Below are 12,433 nucleotides of genomic sequence, written 5' to 3'. Positions count from 1 at the left end.
GTTTAGATAATTCTAGTGTTTAATTACTATAAACGTAGTTAGACTGGTGTTCTGCACAATTTTGCCATTGATTCTCCTTGTGAGTCACATTGTTATTTAACAGCCCTAGGAGATACAACTGTACACACATTTCCACATTTTACCAGAAGATCAGTGGACCTAACTCCAATGGAGATTCAACAATTTGAACTATGGGGTCATGACATTTTACTTGGCAGCATAATCATCACATTTATTGAGGCCACACAGAGGTTGTCGTAGGAGGACAGCAGCACTTTAAAATGGAAATTACTTCAAAAGTGTAACAGAAAATCTGTGTGGCAGCCTAAGCCTCTCTTCTCTGAAGACATCGGAGAGAGCTGTGATGCCTCACTGCTACCTTCATAGCTGACACGAGACTAGCCACTTCAGATTTAGCTGAGCAGCAGCGTTTTATTGGACTGCCACACGCAAGCTGCTTCCCTTTAGGCAGGAGGAGAAGGACTTAATTGGGTAAAGACTTAATGGAGCTCCTTGCTGCCTTCTGTCATGTTGCAATTCCAGTCTAGGCCTTCCAGGTTAGAACGTGTCGGAGCTTCTGAAACCAAGCTTGACCAAACTTTTGACCAAGCTGTACTGAGGTTTCAGTGGTACGTTTGTATTTTTTCCCCAAAGATGAACATGTGTATTTGATATACACGCACACAGAATATATTCAGTGTATTATGGAATTATTCATATGCCATTGAATAGTAACATGCACATCCTTCACACTTTTTGATACATCTGCCTGTGTTTGTAAGCTTTTCTTTATTACTCATGGTAATGTTAACGCTCCAAATAGTCACTAAAAATAAGTGACACGTTAAACATAACCATTCCCATATCAGATTACTCAGTGTTCATTCCCAGCTTCCATAAATTGCAGGTGGTGTGACTGCACATGTACACTTTCTTGTACTGTTTCCACTTTCATGTTTCTCAGCTCAGCCCCTCCAGTGGTGAGTTAAATCAGCATGAAGTAAACTCAGCTCAGCACATGCAATCTGGCTCACAGGTGTGAACTGTTTGTGCAGCAAAACGGATACTCTCTCAAAGTTACTTGGTATAAGTACTTAAAATTTCAAGCTGTGCCTCTCTCATATTTTTTCTTTACTCTTTCCAACCCTGAACGTCCTCAACATGGAAGCAAGTTGTTCCTCATGCTTTTCCTAGGTTTCCTCAGTCATCAGCTAACATAGTCAGCATTTCTTTATTTTCATTTTTAAGCAATAATACTGCAACAGCTCTCCCACAACTAAAACATCACATACCCATTGCTCATCTGAAATGCAGGTATGTTCTGTATAGACTAGCTGAAACCGTGTTCCTTTCGAATGGACTGCCAGCACGCTTGTCCATGAGAATTACTGCTCAGATCCTCCATGCTAATGACTTCAAAGCTTAAGAGCGAGAAATGATGCCTCTGTCCTCATCCATCCCTCGCCTCCTTTATGTTTTTAATTTCCCCACCCTCCTCTTTTTTTTCTTTGCCCCAGCTGCTCTGCCTAGGAATTGTTTACAGCAGTTTGACACTTGAGTAATGAAAAAGGCACTGTAGTGAATCTTTCCACTGCAAAACTTTATACATTAGAAAAAAAAAAAGTATATGTTTAATTATATTTTTAATGGCTTTTATTTATTTTTTAGTGTTTGGAAATTTAACAGATTATTTTTAGTGGTCATCTCTATGGGTGAACATCATACTCTGGCACGATTAACCCTGCAACTTGGCCTATAAAGTAGAAATGTTTAGAATATTTTTACAGAATTCAGAAGGTTTGATTAGCTTGTGTCAATTATTTTCTAAAAACTTGGAAGAGGTGGGGAAGTATAGACCTTTTTAGTGTTTTGGTAATGTTCCAGAAAGCTAGGTAATTTTGATTTTAAGAATAAATTACCTTTCTTTTCTTCAAAACTAATTTAATAAGTAAAATAAAGCCAAAAGCAAAACAACAAAGCCTTTAATAGTAGTTTCTGCATTTGAAAGCATACTTAATATATATTTGACATGGATGTCATCAGGGTTTTATGTTTGGGAGTCTTCCTTTAACTGTGCAATCTCAAATATCATAGAAGTAAATCTTATTAACAAAGACTGCTCTACATTTAGAACTTTCAAAGTATGCAGATGCTGTAACATATTGTTCAGCACTAAAGATGTGCACTAAGTGTATTTTCTAAAAAAATACTGGTTTATTGTGCCTGCCTGTATGTTTACTGTAACTTTTTGAGAGAGTGCTTGTGTATATAATATAGAGATGCCTTCTATATATTATATAACACATCTGTGTCTGCGTGTGTGTTTGTGAAAATGTGTTAATATGTGTATATATTTATATAGCTTACTTAATAGTATAAAAGATAAATATTAGCATTATTTTGAGTTTTATAACTCTGTTTGTGTACAGAGATAGCTGATCTGTGGTATTTAGTTCTTAATTTGTCCTCACACTGGTATGATATTATATGCCTGTTTTCTTTGGTGGTAAGGAGTAACACACCTCAAAGATCTCAAGCAGTATTTATCATATGCACCAATTAAAACTATAATATGAAAACTGAGTTCCTAAAGATGTGTTTGCGGTCAGCTTGACTGGGAGGATGTTTGAAGCCACGTGTATTTTACATACGTCTACTGTGGCTACTGCTTCCTTCAGCCATGTCCAAGTACATTTTATTGGCTCCTTTGGTTCAGACGTACGTCTGCTTTGCTGACGTGGTAATCCTCAGTAAAAGTTGTCTCTGACCATTCAGGGCAGAGTCATCCTACAAGTTCTCGTGCCTGTGTCCAGACTTCAAGTTTGTCCACGTTTGAAAGGATTTGTCAGTTTGGACAAACTACGATAATGAATGTGTTGTATATGCCTAGCAAAGTAGTTCCTTTGCTGACGTAGCAGAAGATATTTCCTCAAACAAAATTAACTATGCAGGCAAAGAGACTTTTCTGTTGATACATTAATACATCATTAAAAGTTCTGCCAGCATAACTATGTCAGTTGGGAAAAAATTCCCTCAAACGAACATAGCTTTGCCAGCAAAATTTTAATTGGAGAGCTAGCTTTTAAAGAGGCAAGAGAATTAACAAGTCCCTAAAAACCACTGCTTGCGGATGGGAGAGTACGTAGGAGAAAGATCACTTGACTTGCCCTGTTCTTAAACTCTTGTCGTAGGCACTGACTACCGGTCTCGGGAGCGGACAGGAGCGGGGCTGGTGCCCCTCCGCGCTGTGTCAGAATGGCCGCGGTACTGTTAAGCATGTGCCAAAATATTTGCAGGATCTGGTTTCTCGTACAGCTTTCCAATAGGAACAGTATTTTGTAGTTCCATGATGGTGTTTCTAAAAGATACTGCAGTAAAAACAGAAACCCAGACTTTTACTAAATAGTATTGTTAAAATTTGGGATAGATTTTTTCCCTTCACTTCTGCAGGGTTGTCATCCCTTTTTTTTTTCCTGTGGCCACAAAACAGTACCCTGTGGCCGTACCCTCTGGGCTTTAGTGACAGTGGCTAAAGTGACCAGGAGCCAAAATAATTTTTTAAGAATGCTTCTGCAATGCAGAGGTGCGCTGTAATCCCTTGTATGAACCCAGCGTTGTTTAGTTTGTGTTCTTGTCTGAAGTGTTAAAGCTTTGCCTGTATGTTGTCACTTTTGTGCTCGTATTTTTGCCATTGTTAAGACAGAGGAAAAGACTAATGATAATCTTCTGGGTGGGTCGTTGCCCTGCGTTCTGCCGACTTTAAAATAAAATTACAAACGCCACAGTGGCATTTTTAGCGGCGGGATTTCTTGGGCGGTGTGGAAGCGAAGCCAAGTTTAGTCTGTGAGTTTTGCTTGGCTTAAAGATGAACCCGTGCCTCTGCTGTCACTTCCCATCTCTTGTCTGTGTTGTCTGGGGATCATTGTCCACCGCCGGCTTTCTCATGGCAGGATTTCCACACCCACGAAATTGGTTTGGCTCATGTTAGGAAGCAACTCTCCCCATTTTCTCTACATTACTTTTTAGCTATTCACTTGGAGGGCAATATTTTTTATCTGCTTTTGAAGACATCCCTTTTGTGTATTTTATGTGCAGCGTACTAGGAAGCCAGTAGATGGCAATAGTAGACCAGCGTAGTTAAGCCAACAGAAAATTAACTCTAGGTACAAGGTTCTCATGGTTTTAAACAGGAAACATCCTTTAAATAATTCTAAATAAGATGAAGCGGCATTGTTTTAACAAAATGGAATAAATTATTAAATTCCACACTTGCAGGGGAGTCATCAAGCAAAATTTAAATTTGCAGTTAGCTCCTAGCTACCCTTGAAGTGGTTGGTAACTGGAAATGTGTTGAACTGCTTTTCTGAATTTAAAATTAGAAACTGTCATCAGTATTGGAAATATATGCCACGCTCTTCTTGAAGCACAAAATGGCCTTTTCTCTTTATAGGGCAAAATGTGAAAATCATCGCAACTAACAATTCTAAAGCGGGCAGAGCGTCTCCCTCAAGATATTTTCCCCTAAAATTTTATTTAACTCGGCTAAATGATGTCTCCACCGTCTGTTAGTGCAGCACAGAAGGCTTAGAGAAAACAACACATTTTCTTTGTTCCTATGCACACGATTCTGCTAATGATAAACTAAACTTAAAAGATCTGTATTCCTTAAGTAATATCACGAGCACACTTTCCTGGACACAATGTTAAGTTCATTTCCATTTTGACTTTAATTGGTGCAATTTTAAACTGAATAGTTTTGTACTGTTATCTTTTTGAGCATGAGGTGTAAGCTGAAATGATAAACAATGTTATTCATGGCTCTGAGTAGTCCTACTCTCCAAGGTTAACGCATTTTTAGAAATGAATTACCATGATTGATGGGGTATCAAAACCTGATTCTTTTCATCTTTACACATTCCATGATTATGAAGCAGTCTAATTTAAGCCTTGTGTAGTCTGTCTAGCCTGCTCCTTGTGATGGTTGCACTGCATTTTTTTTTTTTTTAAATTATTAAACCTCTCAGTTTAATTGCAAAAGATAATTTTCCATTACTGGTATGTGCAACTTAAAAGGGCACTTCTGTCTTTGGAGGTAACAAGATATTTGTCAGACTTTCAAATGAATGCATTATGCATTAAGTAACCTATTTCACAAACTCCATTTTAGCTTGAATAAATTGGCTTCTAATTTAGCAAGACCGAATCTAGAGTTAGTATCTTTTTCTTCTTTTATTTCTTTACTTTTTTTTTCTTTTTCGTCTCCGGTACGTAGCTTTAGGATGTTAGATAAGTGCCTTCTGAAAGTGAAAACAGTAAATATGCACTAAATAAGGAACAGCTTGCTCTGGAGTCTGAATTCTTTAGCCTAATGTCGATCCACTGAGTTGCCCCGTTTCTCTCTGCTCAGCTGGACCACGGGTTTACCATCAAGAGATCAGGGTCTTTGGACTACTACCAACAACCAGGAATGTATTGGATAAGGTATGAGATGGTGCAGCGCCAACAGTCAGTGTTTCCATGGCAACGTGCTGGCAGTCTCCATTAACCAGTTCCTTCAGTGGATAAACATGCTTTTTGATTTGTTATCCGGTCCATATGCTGCTTTATCAGTTTCGTTTTAATCTTGATTGAGATGCCACACCCCCTCATTCCCTTTCTTCACCCATCCCTCACACCCACATCGCCAGCTTTCTCTTCATCGCACATGCTCAGTATCGATCTCCCTATAGTTAAAAGGACAGTGTATATAGAAAATCTACTAGATATGCTGAAGTACGCACCCTCCCCCTCCCTATCGCTTGTTAAGGCATCTGCTTCCCCTGCGCTCCTGGTTTGAAACACACGGAGCAGCAACAGGCTCTCAGCATATATTTTCCTCTTTTTCCATGCGAGATGTGGAGCTATATACTGTCATTTTAAACCCACTAAACACAATCCTTACCTTAGATTGAACAATGCATTTATATAACACGGTCCGTAGCAACTCTCCCAAGTTCAATGAAATACAATGCATTGTATGTGCTGGTAAGCTTGTGTTTCTAACAATGCATTCTTTCTCTTTTCTTTTTAAAACCCTTCCGATACCTATTTATTTTGATTTGATTTTTTTAAATATTGCATGAGTCTTTTGAATATATTTTTCTTCATCGTGTAACTGTGCCAGGGTTGTCGTTAGCTGGCTTAACCTGTATGATAAAATGGGGCTCTGGGCGGGAGGGGGTTATTCTGGAGCGGGGGCAAGGAGGGATCCAGGTCTGATAGCCCACGCGAGGCCCGCGCACCTCCTCAATCAATCCAGAGCCCTGGAATTCCCATCAAGTGGTTATTTGCTGGCTTTTTTCCTTCTTATTACTCACAAGACCCGCGTTTTGATAGCTGGAGAAATTTTTATAGGTTTCTTGCGAAACCTGCGTTTTCTAACACTGCAGTGTTTAAAAACTCGTCTGTGAGGTATTTGGAAAAACTCAGCAAATTAACCGCGTTAGTGAAACAGCAGAGATGGTCACTGCGAGTGTTTGCAGTAAAGTAAAACTCCCACCCTGGATCACTTCACTGAGTGCATGGATCGGGCTACAGCACGGGTTCCGTAAAACCTAGCAGTCCCCTGAGCGCACACTGAGGGCTAAGTAGATTCTGATATGGATGTTCTGGGGTAAGGAAAAACAAAGATAATCCTATTTTTCAGGCAAAAAGTAGAAAAGTAGTTCCCATCCCATCAGCTGAACGCTGGCTAGCGAGAATTGAGAAACTCTTTCACTCCAAGGGCTCAAGTGTGCAGCAGTACCTCTAATTCCAGCCTATCGCTCTTGCGTTGGTGGCTTCAAGCCTACAGCGACCTGCGAGGACGTGGCAAAACCTGCTTGGTTCATCTTGTCACTCGGGATCCTGCTTCATAGGTTCCAGCCCTGCGACACGGCCGAGAGCCGGCAGCACGGCATCTGTGCTTTTTGGTTTTGGAGAAGGGGAGAACGGGGCCTGAGTGCCCAGCTTTAGCTGAGTGTGGGTTTGATAGTATTAGAGGAATTTTTCTTTTCTGCTTACGAAGGAGAGATGGCATTTTGTGTCAAGCAGGACTTTGTCAAATAGTTGCAAATTTAATGCCTCCTCTGTAAAATGGGGGAAGGCGCCCATGAGCTTTATTTGTCTTCCTGGAGTTTAATTGCTATCCATGATCAGTTTACACTCCTTCTCTGCTTTACTATTTCTATTTTACAAAAAAAAAAAAAAATCTGTGTTTCCATTTGCTACACACAATGCTTGGATCTTTTAAAACCCCAGCTTCAGGGGGAGCAGACCACCAGAAAGAGGAGCCTGTGATAAAAGCGAGCATCCCCTCTCAGACTGGCCTTGACTCAGTTTAACTGCATAGCCCAGATTTTGAAACAAACCATATGCGTTTTGAGAAAGTAGGGGGGGAGGACTAATTCTGCAACTTGGTAAATAAATAAACGCTATAAAAAAAAAAAAAAGGCCATTTGACTGAAGCACTAGTAATGGCTGCCATCAGCATACAAAATGACACATCCCTGAATAATGGGCTGGAGCAGATGGGCGATAATCTCCCTTATTCATACATAAACTGCTCTGTTTTCCAGCTGGGGGCAGTAACAACAATGTTTGTAATTAGTGCTTTCTAAACAGGGCACCTAGTGTGGAAAGGCAAATTGGGAGAGCAGGGCTCCTAGGTGTAGATGCTTAATTAGGAAATGCTGTAACAGGGGGTACCTCGGAACAAGCACTGCCCTGTGTTTGGTCCTCTTTCATCTCCAAGAAACAAGCAACTGCTGTAGTGACCAACATTTCAGTCTAAATAAAACCATTTCGATGGAGCAAGTGTTTACTTTTTAGTAGAGCAAATGCAAAGCATATGAAAAGGTTCATCAATTCCCATCTATAAAACAGTTAATTTGTCACAGGCCCGTGAAAATTAACCTGAATTCACAAGTACAAGGAAAAATGAAAACAGGTCCCAAGGAAAACGTAATGCTCCCTTTGTTAGCGTTAAACTATTCGTTTCTTCTCCACCCCTTTGATCGTTTTCATCCCTAGTTTCTAGCAGTCTTCTAAAATATCTTTTTAAATGGCACTATTTCCCCCTTCAATCAGCCAGAAAACACTTTCCTTTCTGTGCCTAAAAGACTTCCCTATTCAAAGTGCCTCAAAGTCCTAATTTTCTGAACAGTCATTCTGCATCCTGTCTTATTCCCTTTCAGTAGGATATTATGGGCAAAAGTGACATGACTTTTTTGAGATACTAGAATACAACAAAACTCATGTACAGTAATAGTTATTGTAGCAGGTATGAGATATAAGGCCTGGAAAATCTTACAGTGTTCCTTGAATATGAGGAACAGAAAAAAACACAGGGCCCAAATCAGTAAAATCATTTGACCCCAGACTGATAGATATTTTAAAAGCAGCCCACCTAATGCTGTCAGGACATCAGCCCTGCAATCAGAAGTGCAGAAGAGGCCGAAGCGGCGTCAGTAGGGGACGAGACCTGGAGGTCCCAGTTAAACCCCTGCAGTCTGCACTGCCCCAAGGCTGGTGAAACGTTGGTTGTTCTTGATACCTAGGAAAGCCAGCCTTGGTGCGGGTGGGTAATTAATGCCGGTGGTGCAATCACATCTTCATTTACCCCAGATTACCAATGTCAACTCAAGTTGAAGACAGCCAAGATCACCCATCTCTAAGCAGAGGTACTATTATTTGGGATTTCTTTTTCTTTTCTCCAAAGGCAGCCCATTCTCTGATAGATCTCTTTGTAAAAGGGTTAAAGCCAATGCATTCATCTTTTATAATTTCCCTCTACTGGAACTTAGCAACAGTGACCACAACAAATCCAAACGGCACCCGCATTGTCCTTCAGATATATCATAACTGATAGATTTACTTTCTTATAAGGAACTTTTCTTGAAGATGTACTTAACTGAGGCTTTTAACAGTTCGTGTGACTCCAGTTTTCTGGCTTTATTGTAACTGAGCCAGAATATTAAGAGTGAAAGTATTTCAAGCCTTCTCTTCAGCCCCAAGTGTTGCAGTGTTGGGTCCATAGCCTTCTTCAGGTGCTTTACCTCTTCCTCCTAATGGCAGCACATTTTGAAGGCAATACTTTGCATAACTTACTTACCAATGTTTTCTTCGACCCTGAATTTCCTTACTGGTTCTGGTTTATGTCTTAATCTTAACATTATTTTAATCTGCTACTGACAGAATGGCCTGAATTTTCTGCCTTTTCTGGGCTGATTCAGAATACCAAGGGAGCACCAGAGTGGTTGTATCTAACGTAAAATATTAGTAGAAAAAATTAGTATATGTAGTATTAACAACAAGATTAGTATAAAATGTTAGCTTATGTTATTTTCTAGATATCCACAGACACTATATAAAAGCTAAAGGAGCAAAATAAAACCCAGGAAATGTATGGAAAAGTCATTAATGATCTTATCTATGTAATGACAATAGCAAGGAGATGAGTTACATTGGATGCTTAATGAAATCATCAATCCAGTCAATACTGAATTCATAAAATACTGGATTTTTAAAATACAGTTCTTACTGTCACAGTTTAAAAAGTATCAGACTAGCTCATTTGAAAACCCGTAGTTCCATCCTCTGTGTTTGGTTCCTAATTCCCATTACTTTGCATCTGTCGGGTTACTTACACCTGTCCCAAGTGGATACAATACACTTTCAAGTCAAAAGTTACAGCCAGACATCTTGGCAATGGGACAAGGAACTTGGGAATCAGGCTTGCTATCTGTAAAGTGCCATTTTTAGTACCATAAAATCCTTTGTAAACTGAATATTCGTAAAAATGGGCAAACATCTAAACTCATTTAAAATCTCTTCTCCTGCTCTTTGACTAAGAAAACCACAACTGATTTACAAACTATAAATAAAATTCACCCATGCAAACAACTTGGCACTAAGTCTCTTCCACGTGTAATTGAAACCAGCTGAGGAATCGTGTCTCTAAAAAGGGGGGATGTCAAAGAGTAAACACAAACTTAAATATAGCAATATGGATTCAGCAGTTATATGTGTAGAATACTTGTGTTTGTATTCACTCACCAATACAGTACAAAGCTTACATCAAATTGGTTTGGTTTTCTTTCTTTTTTAGTTTCATTGTAGCTAAATTTCATGCCAGAAGTTACATGGTGCACTAAAGCACTGGCCTTTTGTATTTGGAGGTCTAGGTTCAAATCCACTCGATTAATTTGTCCCCTCGATGTGGTCATTTGCACGTCTCCAAATCACCGTGTAACTTGACTTAGTTATAGCTTGTGCCTGAGGGGCTAAAAATAACATGTGTCTTTCACTCCTGGACTGAGGTGCATTTCTAAGTTTGAAGTACTCTCCAAAAAGTGTCTTGAATCATGAATCAATCACACACATATATATATATATTTATATATATATATAACCTGAGAAACCCATGGAAAAAATAAAAAAAGGTCAGACTGAAGGCCTGCCTGGCTCGAGCCACGAGCATTGTTTAATGGTCGTTTTTACAGTAAGGAAACCTGCCTTTACATATCTCAACATATCGAGGTCACTAGCCAGAAGCTTAAGGAAATAAGATAAAAATACCTAGATGTGAACATTTAAATATGTGCATACACATACGTGTATATAAAAGAATGCACTGGAAGAAAAATACCAGTATTTCAATACCTATGTCCATGTAATTCCACACACTAAACAAAGCATCATGAAAATCGCAAACAAATTGCAAATATGCTCCTGCAGAATGAAAGCGAGTGAAGGGAAGGGTTTCTTGGATTAATGCGTGAACAGCTGCATCCCCAGTTCAGTCTCCTGGCTGGTATGAATAATGGATGGGCTAAGAGGCAAAATGCACAATAATGTTCTTTTATTAATGAAATGAATATATATCTATATTTGGTGGCCAGCAGTAAATTAAGACAAGTGAAAAGAAAAACAGTCACTGCTCGCATTCATAAAATGCAGTTACTTCAATCCAATAATTACTGACCTGACAGAAAATATCACCACACAGCTAAAATAAGGTGCTTCCCACTGCAAATCCAACATATATATCAAAGCAGTTGTAGTTTTTGAATGTCTGTTCATAAACACAGAGTTCAACATTTTCCAAGATAAAAAATTAATTTATATGGCTCAGGAGTCCTGCAACATCAAGAGGCAGAAATCAGGATGAAGGCACTCCCTATGGAAAATCCTGGAAAAATGCTAACCGCACCTTAGTATATAGGTGACAGAAACAATGATTTTAAAATGATGCTCCATTACTTCAAATTAAATGCATTTCCAAAAATGGCTTGTTAACCATTTGGTACTGGGTGTCAGGATTACTAAATGCTGATGCAAAATACATTAGTGCTTAATGAAGTGCTTCAGACCCATCAGCACCAAACTATTAGAGGCAATCCACTTATCTGCTGCTGGATAAGAAGCTCTACATTTCCTCATGTGGATTGTAGGAGGACAGCCACATATCTTAAATAAGAACACTATCCTTACACTTTAGTTGCCATTACTATCACATAGTGCTCCAAGTTCTCACTCTCTCACCTTGAGCCAGGAAGAAAAAAAGTCAAAATGTGATAATGAAAATCTGGGATTTGCAGCCCTGTGAAGCATAAGTGCACTTCAGATCCTCTTATTACTTATCGAAAGAGTAGCTTAAAGTAGAAATGCCCTGGAAATCCATAATGGACTGGTTCATGCACCAGCGAACCACCCAGCTGAATAGTAGATGAAATAAACATTTATTAAACTGAGGCAATGTATATAAGAGGCCTTTGTTACAAAACCAGTAATAATAATAATGAAAAAGCTGATTTTTGGAATATGCCCATGTGCACAAGAGGGTACAGTAGGTGAAAATTGCACTTACAAAATACTTTGTACAATTTTTGTATTTGTACAAAATACAAAATACGTGCAGTCAATACTCAAATGTATCTTACCATCTCCCCTGCATTCCAAAGCATTAATCTATCATATTTTGAAATTCTTCAGAGGTAAAAAATAACCGTGACTTCATTAAATGAAGTAGCATTTGTGCAGAATGCAGAGTGGCAATACTGTCTGGCAGGGTATTAGACACTGGAAGTGCAAAATGTCATCATAATATTTGGGCAGAATAAGCCCGGTCTTGCAAGTTCTGTAGGGCTTGTGAGTGCTCTGTCTGTGGCCAGAGGTGACCCATTTTGTGGTTCTGACATGTTAAACGCTATACATTAGAATATGACCTGTGTATTTTTGCTTTTGCTAGATAAATACTCCCTTCTTTGGCTCTCTGTGACTTTATACATATTTATTCAATAAGCTCTTTGGGTGAGAAAAGCTCTGAATGTCTCTCAGCCCAGGAGAGTAACCACAATAATGCCCCTGAGTCTACAAGCATGTCTTTACAAAGACTGATTAGATCAAATTGAGG

The 12,433-nt window shown here is 39.1% G+C and overlaps 1 protein-coding gene across 3 annotated transcripts in view; it reads left to right on the top strand.

The window, feature by feature from the left end:
• DCLK1 (doublecortin like kinase 1) overlaps positions 1-12,433 on the top strand; it is a 246,668-nt gene that overhangs the window by 226,768 nt on the left and 7,467 nt on the right. The window contains exon 16 of one of the 3 annotated variants that reach the window (XM_052812469.1): positions 5,408-5,481. The exons of the other annotated variants lie outside the window; for them this stretch is intronic. Coding sequence (XP_052668429.1) covers positions 5,408-5,481 — 74 coding nt within the window. The remainder of the gene's footprint in view (positions 1-5,407; positions 5,482-12,433) is intronic. 3 annotated transcript variants of the gene reach the window in all.

This window comes from Harpia harpyja, chromosome 17 (assembly GCF_026419915.1).
Source record: "Harpia harpyja isolate bHarHar1 chromosome 17, bHarHar1 primary haplotype, whole genome shotgun sequence".
NCBI lineage: Eukaryota > Metazoa > Chordata > Aves > Accipitriformes > Accipitridae > Harpia > Harpia harpyja.
This window is presented reverse-complemented; position numbering and strand designations above follow the sequence as displayed.